The following is a 15,599-nucleotide window of genomic DNA, read 5'->3' on the forward strand; positions in this document are numbered from 1 at the left end:
TTACAATCCTTCTTGAAGTGCCCGGATTTGCCACACTTCCAGCAAGTCAGTTTGGGCTTCTTATTCCCATCCTTACTGTTATTCCCTTGAAACTTCCGTTTGCCTTGAAACTTACGTTTCTCTTTACCAGCCTTTGAGGATTCACCCTCTTCCACCATGTTCACAAAAGAACCAACCATGTTTTTAGTATTACCAACAGAACTCTTTTTCATATCTCGTATGGACTGTTCAATCTGGAAATCACTTCCAAGTTCGACCAAGTTCAATTCCTCCTTCTTGTGTTTCGGATTATTTTTAAAATCCTTCCAAGAAGGTGGCAGTTTATCAATAATACTAGAGACAGAAATGGATTCATCCATTTTCATATCATATTGGGAAAACTGTCCCAATATCCTCAACAATTCGTTGTATTGTTCCATGACAGGCCTCAAATCAACCATTTTATAGTTAATAAAATTACCAACAAGAAATTTCTTGCTAGAGGCATCTTCTGCCATATATTTGGCTTCGAGGGAATCCCACAATTCCTTAGCAGACTCAACATTTTGATACACATCAAACAGAGAATCAGACATACTGTTTAAGATGTGACCACGACATATGTAGTCATCGTTCTCCCACTTCATACGCCTCCTCGTCTGTTCCAGAGTTTCGTTTTCAACAGCCTCGGGCATGGGAGTACTCAGAACATACACGACCTTGAGATTCGTCAGCATGAAATGCATCTTCTTCTGCCAGTGTCTGAAATCCTGGCCAGCAAACTTATCCAACTTCGCGAAACCTTTCGTTCCTTCCTTCACCGTTTCCTTGTTCGACATTTAAGTTGATTTGATCTTTGTTGGGGAGATTCAATATATAGAACACAAAAACGGATATCTGAAAGTCGTGATAAACACTTTCAGATCAAATCAATTTGGCGGTTCTACCAAACTATTCGATCGGATAAAATTCAGAAGATTGTTTTGAACTTTTTCGAATACTAATTGTTGAAGATGATCAGAACCATAAATAACGATCGGATCGTTTTATAAACATGAACATACGCGTCTGTTCATTTTCTAACCGAAAAATAACAGAATTTTAAAAGTTTTCGAAATTGCAAATTGGTCCTTTTACTTTTCCGAAATTACATTTTCGAATGAATTTCTTATACAGCTCGACCCCAGCCAGGGGCTCTGCCCCTTGGACCCCGCTATCCGGGGGCGCTGCCCCCGGACCCTCGTTCATTTGTTCAGGGGCTTCGCCCCTAACATCATAACGAACACCCTCCATACTTATATGATGTATCGTTATGACAATACCGATCGATCAAGTTAATCCAATTACACTAAAATATCCAATAATTAATGTGAAAAAATCATTATCCAAATGAGAGAGTGGGGGGTTTTGTTTATTGATGTCATGTGACCGATTCTTTTCCGGGTTTAATTAGCTTTTTTCATATAAAGTATAATGGAGAGTTTAGTTTGGAAGTGTGACGTGAGGGATACCTTTTAGGCATTTTATTGTTGCATGAGGTCAATCTGTAATTCTGGTGTTTGAGCCACGTTTTGTTTCAGGTGCGGTGCAGGAGATGATGTAGAACGATGGGATGGGAGCATAAAATTGAACTGTCCCCTCCACTCTCTTGTTTCTTTCACTTGCAACTGAGAAAATAAATTTGTACTTGTGCAACTTTGTTTTCATCCCATGTTGGATGCATCATGCATCATGCATCATGCATCTCTTCTATCAAATTACATTACCTTAACTAGTTAACTTGCAGCAGCTTATATGGTTTGCGTTGTGGATAAGAAAACAGGGGTTTCATTTTTTTATTATTGTTGACATGTTAGCAGATTAAAGAAATTGAGTATACTTGTGTAGATATGAATTAAACGTTTATTTTATTTGATTAGAAAAGTACTCTATTATCCACGTGGCAGCAAACATTAAACACCAGATTCATGCCCCTTTTCCACCGACGCCACCGTCCACTCATCCTTGAAAACGATAATAAATCGACTGTCGTGGAGTAGTATACTAACAAAGTTGAGCAAAGAATTTACTAATTCATTCAACAAACAACATTTTTTGATGGTTGTTTTAATTTTAATTCAAGTGGGGAAGAGTATTATTTTTTATTTAGATATTACCCTTCATAAAAAGTACTTTCACTTTTACCTATTTTATTAAAAATCGATAAATACAAGTATGCTAAATAAATTAGGGAAGGCTAGTTTGCGTTGGTGATTAGTTGTTAGTTTCATCATGGTGTTTAAAAAGTTGCAAATTAATTGAACCATATATCTTGGATCTAGTGAGAGTGTGAGACCTTAATATGAATTCACAAAATAAAAAATGGGCATGGGAGTAGGTGAATAAATCTTTTTTATTAGCTGTATACATTGAGCAGAAGCCATAGTTAATGATGCCATTATAGTATTAATGAAATACCACTTGCACTCTTGTCATAAAGGTAGTACTGTATCGCCCGAAATCCAATCTGAAAAAGGTGCATCTTTTTACAAAAGCAAAAGATTAATGTGTCTGAAATCTCTTTGCCCTCTGGAGAATATAGCCGTTGGTGATGGATTTGCATTGTCTAAATTTTATAATAGTATTAAAATTAAAAATTTAAAAGATTGTTCCTCCCATCCCATACAGCCAGCAACTAATAATTGGTTCTAGTTTTCCATATCCATTCCCTCACCAATACCATACTTATTACTTTCTTTATCTAGACTGATTTAAAATATAAATTCATTTATTCGGAGATTGTTTGATTAAAATATAAAGCGTCAATTCCTAATATACCCTCACGCTCTCACCTCTCACCTCTCACTAGTCACTAAACTGACCTGTCTTATCATCAATAGATTGTGTCGGCAGTCGACTTCTCAGTTGTCCGCGCGTTCTTTTCTGTCTCTTTCTCAAGAACGGAATGGGGCGTATGGTGAAAAAAACGTCGATTGCTTTATAACAAAGGATTGAATTATACCATTACAATTCCATCAACAAACATCTCCTATATTCTCTCCACTACAAACTGCAACTGCTACCTTTTTATTCATCGGTCATCGGTCATCACACGTTCCTGCAAACTCGTTCCCATCTCCACATCCCCATCCCCTTTTTATTCATTTCCCCTTTTCAGTCGATTGGATATAGATCATATAGAAAGAGGCAATCAATCTTTATAATTTTTGAAGATAAAAGAATAGCAATGTCAAGATCAATAGTGGTAGTAGGATTGTGGTGGTGCTTGTTGGTGTTGAGGGCTGAGGGGCTTGGTGTGAACTGGGGCACCATGGCAAACCACAAGCTGCCGCCGAAAACGGTGGTGCAGCTGCTCAAAGACAACGGGATCACCAAGGTTAAGCTCTTCGACGCCGATCAGTCCACCATGAGCGCCCTCGCCGGCTCCGGCATCCAAGTCATGATCGCTATCCCTAATGCCGAGCTCTCCTCCATGAACAACTACAATCGAGCTAAGGAGTGGGTCCGCCGCAACGTCACCCGCTACAATTTCCAAGGCGGTGTTACCATCAAGTAACAAAATCTTCTTCCCCTAATTCATTGCTTTTACCCCTAATTGCTCTGTTTTCCTATGTTCAAATTCAGCTGCTTTTCCTACTATTGATCCTTAATTCTTGACCTGAAATTTTCATCAAAACAAATCCATTAGTTTGAATGTTGAAATTACTCTGTTGCAGATCAAAACAAATTCATTAGTTTGAGTGTTGAAAATTACTACCTTTGTGCAGATATGTTGCAGTGGGGAATGAGCCTTTCCTTACATCCTACAACAACTCCTTTCTCAACACCACCTTCCCAGCTCTTGCAAACATTCAGAATGCCCTCAATGAAGCTGGCGTAGGAGACTCCATCAAAGCCACCGTGCCTCTGAATGCTGACGTTTACGGCTCCCCAGAGACCAACCCTGTCCCGTCTGCTGGGAGGTTTCGCCCGGATATCCTGCCTCAGATGACTCAGATTGTCCAGTTCTTAGGCAAGAACAAGGCGCCCTTCACGATAAACATCTATCCCTTCCTGAGTCTCTACGCCAACGAACACTTCCCTGTTGATTACGCCTTCTTTGATGGGGTGAGCAATCCCATTGCTGATAATGGCATCCAGTACACCAATGTGTTTGATGCCAATTTCGACACGTTGGTTTCATCGCTGAGAGCAGTGGGACTTGGCGACATGGAGATCATTGTCGGGGAGGTGGGTTGGCCAACGGATGGAGACAGGAATGCCAACATAAACTACGCTTTGAGGTTCTACAGAGGCCTCCTACCGCGTCTTGCAGGCAACAAAGGAACCCCTCTTCGCCCTGGTTACATTGAGGTTTACTTGTTCGGCCTTCTTGATGAGGACGTCAAGAGTGTGGCACCGGGTAACTTTGAGCGCCATTGGGGAATCTTCAAGTACGATGGACAGCCCAAGTTCCCAATGGACTTATCCGGACAACTACAAGACAAGTATCTCATTGGTGCTCAAGATGTAACCTATCTCCCTAAGAGATGGTGCATGCTTAAACCGGATGCCAAGGATTTCACCAAACTCGGAGAAAACATCAACTTTGCTTGTACCTTTGCCGATTGCACCCCCCTTGGTTATGGTTCTTCCTGCAACACCTTAGATGCCAATGGAAATGCATCGTATGCATTCAATATGTACTTCCAGGCCCAGGGTCAGAAAGATACTGCATGCGGTTTCCAGGGGCTCGCCATGGTTACTGATCAGAACATATCTCAAGGAAACTGCAATTTCATGATTCAGATAGCTACTACGTCGTCTTCCACGCGATTCACACAGTTTTTCGGAGCCACCTTATTTTTGCTCTTCCTCTCGCTCTTGTAGATAGAGATACTCATCATTCATAATTTTGTTTGAGTTATTGATATTAATTCTTATTGTTTGGGCAATTTTTCCCTATCATTCAAATGAGACCCAAATTGAATCTATTGTAACTATTCATCGTTCTCTTCTTGACAGAATCAATGACAAATTGATTATTATTGAATGAAATAACAAATACTCGTATATGAGATTTTTCATAGAATAGGATTTGCTGTGTAGAAGGAATTGGTAGTAGTTTTTAAATTGAAAATTATCCATGAAATACTAAGATTTGTAATGTAAAGGAGAATCAATAAAATTTAAATGGAAGATAAAATAAGTCATTGTTATTTTGCCAATGTAAAATTTTAAATTTCGTTCCGGAGATTAAGTGTGTTAGATTTTGAATAAATGGAAAATAACACAATTATAATGAAGCATTGCTCATTTTGTATACCAAGGTTCGGATTTTTAGTGAGTACTTACTTATTAACATCCTTATTATATTAGCAATGAACAGAATTTGACAAGTTTGTAGCTGATCTGTGTAACTATTATCCTTACACAGCTTTCCGGTTAATTTGATCACATCATTTACAAAAATAATGGTAACAAAATTGTTATCAAAGTGTTTCTAGCATTTACCCAAGATAAAGAGTGACCGTTATAAAAGGGCAACAAAAATGCTCTCACAAAGCAGACTGCATTCCAGAAACCAGCAGATACAAGGTAAAGTAAATGGTAAGTTTGAGATTTCCAAAATTTTCCCCAGCCAAACAAAATGGAAGGACAAACACATAAATAAACATGCCACACTAAAAAAAACATTTCTAAAATGCATGTGTCCTCAATACAGCATACATCTAACGACTATATATGCGCCGACTTAATCTTCATCCATTGCTCCTTGTGCAGGCGGCCTTGGGCCACCGGCTGGTTTCGCCATAATGATCTGAACAAAATAAAATTCAACATTTAACATGTTGATACCGCACAAAAAAAGTGCCATACAGATGGTGTATTACCTGATCCACCCGCAGGACAGTGCAGGCAGCATCTGCAGCATATTTTAGAGCAAAGAATCTGCACAAAGATATAATCAATTTCTTCCTCAAGTTTACATAACAAGTTTGAAGGGCAGGATTAGATGCTTCAACCAAAATTACAGTTTTCACTGATATACATAAAAGCAATGTCCCACGTACTGCTATTACTAAGCAATTTGTTTTGATATGGGATGGTACAGATGTAAAGTTAAGCAAAACCCCACAATGTTAACATTACTTTACTCCTAGGAAAAGCATCTTACTTGGTGATGTAGAGATCCCATATTTTCAAGGCAGACACATCCTTGCAGGCACCTTCCTCCAAATCAATGCCCACTTTGGTGTTACCAGATGCATGCTCAGCATACAAAGATGATATAATTTCAATAGCATTGAGCCCAGCATTTTCAGCTAATGTCTTCGGTATCATTTCAAAACTTTCAGCAAATTTTGCTATTGCATATTGATCCAACCTGGATGGACAAAGCTTCAAGTTAAACAACTCATTCTAAAACAATACCACTACTGCTCTAGTTTTGCACAATCAAGACACTTAATATTATGCAATTGTTTATTTAACAGGTATAGCCATATACCCTGTTTCTTTCAAAGAAAATTCTTTCAGTCTTTTGGCTAATTCAATCTCAGTAGCTGCTGCTCCAGGTACTGTCCGACTATCCCTGCACATTGCCTGGTGGAGAACGGGCATATCGTTGAGATCTTTTGATCAACATAATATGAAATGGAAATAGATAACAAGGAATCGACAATTTCCCAAACTTTGGTGGCAGAATAAAAGAAAAGACAACCAATAGGGGAAAACCCATAAATTCGCATGAAAAGTACCTTGTATGAATTCACGCCATCATCGATCGCTCTTTCAAGATCATCCAATATGCTATCAGTGCTCCCTCGCAGCACAGCAGTGGAAATAGAATTTCCTCCTTGCTCATTTTTTACAATAGTAACCTATCAGACAGTATGGATTGGAAAGTAAGTTGAGAGAACTGAGGTCTGAGGTAGATAAGTAAGAGAGGCACAAGATAGTTCACATACTCTTGCCCCGCCTATCTCCTCCACTGAAACAGAATCAACATATCCAAGATCATCTGGATTTGGCTGACTTAGCTTTAACTGCCCATATAGAAAAGCAAAAATCTTAGATCCACCAAAAGAAACCTGCACAATGTTCTCTTTAATCAGCAATGCTTACAACAGCAACTGCTCCAGTGGTGCGGCAAAATCGTCGTAGTTCAAATTTAGAGCTGATCTTTATCACCATGAGCCTACAAAACCATGTTATGTATATTCAGTTACATATGACAAGAATTAAAAAAAAGGAGTGGTTAAGGATTATTCATGACAATGTGTATTGTGGACAAAGCACCAGTTGACCAGAAAGAAACAGTTTACTGAGAAGGATTGAGGCTTTACTTATAGCGCTCGCAGAAATGCAATGCCATTTCCCCAACAGCTGCTCCACTAACAATGACCTTTGCACCTGAATCTGCAACTGCTTTGATAAGCTCCTCGACCTTAGCTTCTTCAGTCTTTGCATAACTCTCAAGCTGTGAAGGAAATAGCCATGTGATAAATGTGCATAAACTAATCCACTTTGAACAGAAAAATCATGTTCTGCATGCAACAAGACTTGGAGTTTGGTTCCGTGAAAGTAGATGCCAGTCGGGAGAAAAGGCTTAGTAACAACTGATTCAAAACCTTATATAAGCTGATGCCTGGTTTTCAGTTTCACACTCAGATGGTCAAAATATAGTGCAGGCAACTACTCAAGGTATGTCACATGATCAACATGTATCAAAAACATTTTATAAGGCAAAAGGGCAGACGTTGAGCAAATTCCTCAGAAATTTGATGAGAAAGAGAAGTAATAGAGGGATACCTGGTCAGCGCTATGAATAAGAACAGTTCCTTTAGTTTCAGTTGCAGTTGTATCAACACCCCCGACAAAAACGGCAACCTAACAAGTGATTGCAATGGATCATTGTAATGTGTGTGGGCTATGCAATGAAACCCAAAAAGGTCTAAACAAATCAGACTTCTAGATAAAAACGGATACCTTGGCATTTTCCATTCTCTTAATAGTTCCCACAGCATCACTTTTCAATACCAAGCCTCTGACTACTAAAGAATTATTCAAACCTCCACCCAATAGCTTTGCAACTCTTACGTTATCCACATTGAAATTTGCAGGGTTCTTGGGACAAACTTGTATACAGGCCTTCAACAAAAAGGTTTCCATGAAGAGAAGTTGCATATTAGTCTTTAAAGAAAGCTCGCCATCGGTGAGAAGTATGGAACACAATTATAAGTTTATAACATTGCATGAAACAGTAGAAACCAGATATTCACCTCCGCAATGAGAGAGCATAATTTCTCCTCTTGCCCGAATTGCTTACTGGCCACTGAGGATCTCATTCGTGTAATTACTTCATCTTTGTCTCTCACATTCATATTCTCTGAACCTGTTTCAACCATTTCCTCGAGTATCTCAGTGGTCTGCCAAAAACAAGATGCTATATTCATCAACTTAAAAGCCAAAAAACTGTTCACAAACTGTGAAAAAGAGATTGACAATGTCACACCTTATTAATTGCCTTTGTGTAACCAACGATGATCTCACTTGGGTGCAGTCCCATCCTAATAAGTTCTTCAGCATTTTGGAGAAGTTCCCCAGCAAAAGAAACAGTCAAATTGGCTCCATCCCCAATTTCTTCTTGCTGTGCTTTCCCAGCTAAAACTAAAAGCTTGGCTGCAGGATGCTGAACCTCCAGCTCATTTACAATTGTTGCAGCATCATTTGTGACAAAAAGCTTATCCAAATGATTGATAACCATCTTATTCATACCTTAATCAAAAAAAGGATACGCATGAGAACAAAATTGGTGAAGACTGAAAATATCAGAAAGACTGATGAGTTTAAGGGGTTTATTAGAACTTACAAATAGTAAATTATAATATATCTCAAATTGAAAGTTATAGAAATGTCAAATACAGAAACACTACAGTCCCTATTCATCATGGTTTCACTAGTTAGTTCAACAAAATTGTCTTTGATGAAGTTTATCAGAGGCTTTGGGCTTATTCTTAGCAAGGATGTCAACAAGCTCCAACGAACAGATACAAGATTCTTAGCAAATCCATCACATTAAGTAATCAAACAAGCCCAAACTTGAAGCTAGAGACAGTATTAGCAAAATTGCAACTTTACCTAACAAGGCCATTACGAGCTTAAAACACCTAAAGTTTTATCATTAGTAATAGAAATTTAGTTGTTATTTGTGTTTCTAAAAAAAAGCGCGCAGTGATCAATACTTAGACTGCACACAATAAATCACACTTATTTACTTTTACAGCACTTAGCAAAAATGATAAGTAACACTTAGTTTCACATAGTTGTTTACAAGAGACACCGAGTAAATGTCGAAAAGGTGGGGTTTAGGGTTCAAATTCGAATAAGAGAAGCATCGTGGTTTTAAACGGTAATGGTGCATAGAACATTTTGGAGCGGGAGCCAGCAGTGAGTTTGAATCTGACGAGATTTACACTGATTAGACTAAATCTAAAACACTCAACATTGTGTGAAGTGTGGTAACCGAATGGAGGTGTGATTTAGTGAAGAAATAGAGAGAGATACCATTGGGACCGAGGGAGGTGCGAGTGATGACGGCAAGCTGCTTGCAAGCGTCGATGTTTTTGATGACGGCTTCGTCGAGGCCGGAGAGATGGCGATGGCCCTCTTTGAGCATGGACTGTATGCCGTAGGGCTGCATCGAGAAACCCACCATTGTCGTGTGAAATTTGAAATGAAATGCAGTAAGTCGATCTCGGAATAGCAGCAGCAACCCTAGATGAAAATGAATCAACCCCTGTTTCTGTGAACCTTTTTCTCACTTCTCCTATTTTTTAAATCTATTTCTTTTTCATTTACTTGCCCCAAAAATATACACCTTCCCAGTATTCTATGTTCAAATTCTAAATTTTTAAGTTATCAAAAAATAAATAATTTCTATTTTTAAAGAAATTATGTAGCACCAAATAAAACATACTATCATCAATTTACTTCTATTAGTCTCACATTCTACTAACCATTTTTTCCCCTTATTCTATTATAAAACTTATGTTCAAAAGTGAGACTCATATGCTACTATTTTTTCATCAATTTTTCTTTTATATTTTTAGAAACTCAGACCAAACTCAAATAAGACTCATATCTGTACATATATAAAGGGAGAGTTTTAGGGGTGTTTATGGAACTACAAAGGAGAGTTTTAGGGGTATTTATGTAATCACAATTCTTGACACTGGAATAAAATTCTAACGAAAATTAATTAGCTTCTGCCACATGAAAAGGTGCTATAATTTCTTATATTCTTTGACATAAATGACATTTTTTAATTCTTAATTTGCTTAGTTTCGTTCATAATGTGTAGTAATAATAGTTTACTCTTTTTAATTATTATTTCATTTTTTATTTGTGGTCATTATTAATTTTAATGGTTAATTCTGATTTATTGTAATAAGCAACACATTTTTATTAAATTTGTGGTAATTCATGTATTTTGTTTAAATAATACACTTCTATCTATCTATACACATATAAAAGGGAAGTTTTGAAAATATTTACAAAAACTGCCTAACTAATTTTAAAAGGTTTACATAACAAAGTTGTTTAAATCCGAAAAATATGCATGCCATTGAATTTATCATGTCACACTAATAATATTGCCATTTTATAATTTATTCTTAAAACATATTATTATATACCCAAACTTTGGATGAATCAATCTCAATAATTAATAACTAATCCAAATTTAAAAATTTTAAAACAATGGTTTATAATAAAAAAAAATGCAAATGAGACACCAAATTAAATGACAATTAAATACTAATTAAAATTATACAAAATAAATAACAGAAATAGTTGAAAAAAAGAAAAGAAAATGAGACAACAAAATATATGTGCATGTAGTTTGAACCTAGCCAAAGAATCCCACTTTGGAATTTTTCCTCTATTTGTTGAGCTATTGTTATGTCTACGCACGAATCATTTATTTTCTTCGCACACTTATTTTATACTGTAGAATAATTTTACGAAACAATAAACAATATGATCATATAAATTCAAAAATCATAAATATATATAATAAAAATGTATTAAATTCCCTTAATTTAATATTATGATCCATCCCTAATGTTATGTCTCAACAAATAGAGGAAAAATTTCCTAATATTATAATTTAGATACTAATATTTATAGTTAAAAATAAATGTTAATTAAAATAAGTATTCATAACATTATAAACAATTCAAAACATTATAAACAATAACAATTTTACATTCGACCTGCATTTCTCTCATCCACTCTAAATGAAATATTTCACATTCGACAAACAATTTTACACATTTTTATTTCCGATACGAGTAGAGTAAAATATAATAAAACATAGGACAAATAGGAGACAATGATGCTTATATTTATGAATATGCATGTATTAATCAAAATAAGATACACAAATAAATGCAAATGTGTGACTAAGAATCAAAGAGGAAATATACAATGAAACTTTATTACATATAATATAAATTAACATATTTGAAGAGTTTTAAAATAAAAAATAAATCGTACCAAGTCTAATATTTTTTAAATTTTAAATAAAAGTAAAAACTCATAGTTAGGAAACATGTATATAATACGAAAAAAATAAGAAAATAAAAAGTATAGTTAATAAGAATAAAAACTATTATAGACGTTGCCTTCCGTTGAACAATTCTTTTATTTTTATAAACATACATGGTAATAAATTGTGGCGGTTACAGTTATAATATATTATTACATTTATATACATTATGGCGTTTCCAAATCATCATTAGGATAATTGTATTAGTTTCATATATAATGACAGAAGTTACACTTCTCTATTAATTTAAAATTATTTATTCAATTCAGCTGTTTTTAATTATAGCAATAAATATGAAAATAAAGAGTTGAGAATTTGAAACAAAGAGTCTTTTAATTAAATTCATTCATAACATCACCCAATCATATATAAACGGGCATGTATATACTCATTCTTCATTCTCTTCTCTCAGCCACCTCCGCTACCGCCGCTATGCACCAAAATTCCTGACGATTTGACAGTGAATATTCTATAAAGCGTCGCTGGAGAACAAAGAATATGGACGCTACTCCGAAGAAGATGGAGTGCTTACCAGAAATTTCAGAAGATAAAGCATGAAGAGGATGGAGGCGCCCCGACAACATCCAAATAACTAACTACAAACCGAAAAATCTCCATTGAAAATCAACAACGAAAAAAGCACGCGATTGTATGGTGAGAAGCAACGGTAATCTTCCATGAATGAGTGAAGAGGGCGGTGTAAAAGGGGAATGAAGACCACTGATACGAGATAAGAATAATAATCAACGCATTATGGTAAATATTAGTAACACTATGTTTATTTAAACTTTACTAGATTAAAGTGGGCCTTTAAAATGAGCCACCTTGATAATTACGATTTACGGTACACGTTTTTACCATATTTTTCTTCCTTTTTAATATTTAAATTTATGTATTTATTTAAAAACACAATACTTAAAATGGAATATAATAGTTGTAAATCGTAATATGAAATCATAATTACTCAAATCTATTGTTTTTAATGAAATTATACTTATTTTAACTCAAAAATGGAATATAATAGTTGTTTTTAATTTAGCATACTTTTTTCTTTTATCTATCCTTAAGAGAATCTATTACTATATAATTAAAAATTATTTATAAACTTGAATGTGTTTACAAGTTCAAGAATGATCGACAAAAAACTAAAATTAATAAAATGTTATACAATGTATATTAAATAAGCAATCCTTGAAATAATATCTCGAGTCTTGATTTGCTACGCGAGCGCAAGGATGAGTTCGATATTGTGTATTTTCATTATATTGTTTACGATACATGTTTATAGCCTCTTATTTATAGAAACAAGTAAGGCATACAAATAAAGCTCTATAGAACTATTTTTGGTTGCAATATAAATCTAATATTGAATTATTTCCTTTCCTTTTTTTCTGTGAATTGTTTCCTACTTTGACATATTCTTGACTAAAAAGTCGATGTCAATATCACAATGATCAACAAATCATCATTTTTCTTTTATCTATCCTTATTTTTTGCATGTTCTTTATTTATTTTTTTTGTATTTTAAACAATATACGAATCTATTACTATATAGTTAAAAATTATTTATAAACTTGATTATTTGAATGTGTTTACAAGTTCAAGAATGATTGACAAAAAACTAAAATAATAAAATGTTAATGTGTATTAAATAAGCAATCTTTGAATTGAAATAATATTTCACTCAAATAAAAATTAACTAACGGGTACTGATAAATTTTAGTTATAACGAGCAATAATTTTAGAACACTTATTAAAAGTCTTGGTTGAGTTTTTAACAACACAATATAGTTTTTGTATTTTTATTTTTTCATGAATTAATTAAAACGTTAGAGAAATATAATCTAGATGATGGTCACTTTTTATTTTTTAACATTATGAGTTAGTAAAAAAAAAAAAAAGTTTTTAAAGCAAAATAACATAGATGATATTGGCTTATCAAATCTTAAACATTAAAATTGATGATGGTCATTTATTTAAGATAATTCTTTAGTTACAGATTTACAGCCAAGCTTTAGTAAAAAAAACTCTACTATCAGTAAGGATTATTAAGTAGGCCGACCAAGTGTAAGATATCGAATATCGAATACAGATCTAAAACCCCCAAAATAGAATAAGTGATCAATAGAGTAAAGTTGAAGTGGGACAGAGGGAGAATTTTATTGATATTTGGCCCATTTGTTGGTCATGATGAGTATATTTTAAAGTTAAGGGTTTATGATTTAGGTTTCAGGGTTTGGGTTTTTAGTGTATAGAGTCACTATATTGCAATGAAATGAAGCTCGACTAAGAAGTGTCTCACCGGTGCAATCTTAAATTATAGCTTTTGATAAACAATATCTTAAATTAATTTTACATTTCATATGCTACAAAGTTGGGGATTTTCAGTTTTTTGGTATTATATTTTAGTCATTTACAAATAAATGTTCTTATTTTTGAAATAATTTTATAAAATAATTATTATTGTTGGATATTTAGAATATATCTATATATACATATATAAAATGGTAGTTTTGGAAAATTTTAAAATAATGTTGTTTTAATTAAAAATTATCTATGAATTAAAATTATTTTTATTATTTGAAATGTCAAATAATTATAACTCCATATATAGAAGGAGAGTTAAATTTTTTTTAAACAATGTTATTTTAATTATTATATATCAATTAAAATTATTTTTATTATTTGAAAGGTCAAATAATTATAACAAGCAATAATTTTAGAACACTTAAAAGTCTTGGTTGAGTTTTTAATAACACAATATAGTTTTTGTATTTTTATTTTTTCATGAATTAATTAACAAGTTAGAGAAATATAATCTAGATGATGGTCACTTTTCAACATTATGAGTTAGTAAAAATTGAAAAAAAAAACAAAAAGTTTTTAAAGCAAAATAACGTAGATGATATTGGCTTATCAAATCTTAAACATTAAAATTGATGATGGTCATTTATTTAAGATAATTCTTTAGTTACAGATTTACAGCCAAGTTTTAGGTAAAAAAAACTCTACTATCAATAAGGACTATCAAGTAGGCCGACTAAGTGTAAGATATTGAATATCGAATACAGATCTAAAACCCCCAAAATAGAATAAGTGATCAATAGAGTAAAATTGAAGTGGGACGGAGAGAGAATTTTATTGATATTTGTTCCATTTGTTGGTCATGATGAGAATATTTTAAAGTTAAGGGTTTATGATTTAGGTTTCAGGGTTTGGGTTTTTAGTGTACAGAGTCACTATATTGCAATGAAATGAAGCTCGACTAAGAAGTGTCTCACCGGTGCAATCTTAAATTATAGCTTTTGATAAACAACATCTTAAATTAATTTTACATTTCATATGCTACAAAGTTGGGGATTTTCAGTTTTTTGGTAGTATATTTTAGTCATTTACAAAAAATTGTTCATATTTTTGAAATAATTTTATAAAATAATTATTATTGTTGGATATTTAGAATATATCTATATATACATATATAAAATGGTAGTTTTAGAAAATTTTAAAATAATGTTGTTTTAATTAAAAATTATCTATCAATTAAAATTATTTTTATTATTTGAAAGGTCAAATAATTATAACTCCATATACAAAAGGAGAGTTAATTTTTTTTAAACAATGTCATTTTAATTACAAATTTATATATCAATTAAAATTATTTTTATTATTTGAAAGGTCAAATAATTATAACAATGTATGACCATATAATAATATTTTTTTTTATTTCAAATCAATATTTTATATTTTGAAGAAAATAAAATGGACCGTGCATAGCACGGGTGTTATACTAGTTAGTATAAGGAGGGAGTAATTAATAAACTTGATTCATGTTGCACATGAAATAAGAGCTCTAATATTACACACCATGTGCGATCAGTGTGTTTTTTATGTGTGTGTATCCATACAGTGTATGTATTTTGCGTATAGTGTGTGCAGTGTATGTATTTTGCGTGTAGGATGTGGGTTGGATGCGGTGTGTGTATTTTGTGTTTGTGGGGGTGTATTTTGTATAGGGCTGGGGAAAAAT

General features: G+C 33.6%; 2 protein-coding genes across 2 annotated transcripts; one reads left to right on the plus strand and one right to left on the minus strand.

Annotated features, from left to right (window-relative positions):
• Positions 1-2,878: 2,878 nt before the first annotated feature.
• On the plus strand, positions 2,879-5,011 carry LOC125186021 (glucan endo-1,3-beta-glucosidase 8-like). The gene is made up of 2 exons (XM_048082322.1): positions 2,879-3,531; positions 3,747-5,011. The coding sequence occupies exons 1-2, from the start codon at positions 3,206-3,208 to the stop codon at positions 4,846-4,848; spliced, it is 1,428 nt and encodes a 475-aa protein (XP_047938279.1). The 5' UTR covers positions 2,879-3,205; the 3' UTR covers positions 4,849-5,011.
• Positions 5,012-5,511: 500 nt separating this feature from the next.
• On the minus strand, positions 5,512-9,776 carry LOC125191125 (T-complex protein 1 subunit theta-like). Its single transcript, XM_048088597.1, has 13 exons — positions 9,529-9,776; positions 8,477-8,739; positions 8,244-8,390; positions 7,951-8,112; positions 7,774-7,851; positions 7,308-7,441; positions 7,087-7,159; positions 6,930-7,007; positions 6,720-6,842; positions 6,470-6,564; positions 6,137-6,346; positions 5,853-5,910; positions 5,512-5,779 (listed from the first exon to the last, which is right to left on the minus strand). The coding sequence occupies exons 1-13, from the start codon at positions 9,677-9,679 to the stop codon at positions 5,714-5,716; spliced, it is 1,638 nt and encodes a 545-aa protein (XP_047944554.1). The 5' UTR covers positions 9,680-9,776; the 3' UTR covers positions 5,512-5,713.
• Positions 9,777-15,599: the final 5,823 nt, after the last annotated feature.

The sequence above is a fragment of the Salvia hispanica genome, chromosome 5, assembly GCF_023119035.1.
Source record: "Salvia hispanica cultivar TCC Black 2014 chromosome 5, UniMelb_Shisp_WGS_1.0, whole genome shotgun sequence".
NCBI classification, from domain to species: domain Eukaryota; kingdom Viridiplantae; phylum Streptophyta; class Magnoliopsida; order Lamiales; family Lamiaceae; genus Salvia; species Salvia hispanica.

Bases quoted from the DNA above. Each gene is read 5' to 3' on its own strand.
- LOC125186021 (XM_048082322.1), top strand. From the start codon at position 3,206: ATGTCAAGATCAATAGTGGTAGTAGGATTGTGGTGGTGCTTGTTGGTG. The intron at 3,532-3,746 runs GTAACAAAATCT...ACCTTTGTGCAG, and splicing joins CAAGGCGGTGTTACCATCAA to ATATGTTGCAGTGGGGAATG.
- LOC125191125 (XM_048088597.1), bottom strand. From the start codon at position 9,679: ATGGTGGGTTTCTCGATGCAGCCCTACGGCATACAGTCCATGCTCAAA. The intron at 8,391-8,476 runs GTGTGACATTGT...TGTTTTTGGCAG, and splicing joins ACACAAAGGCAATTAATAAG to ACCACTGAGATACTCGAGGA. The intron at 5,780-5,852 runs GTAATACACCAT...TATTTTGTTCAG, and splicing joins CTGTCCTGCGGGTGGATCAG to ATCATTATGGCGAAACCAGC.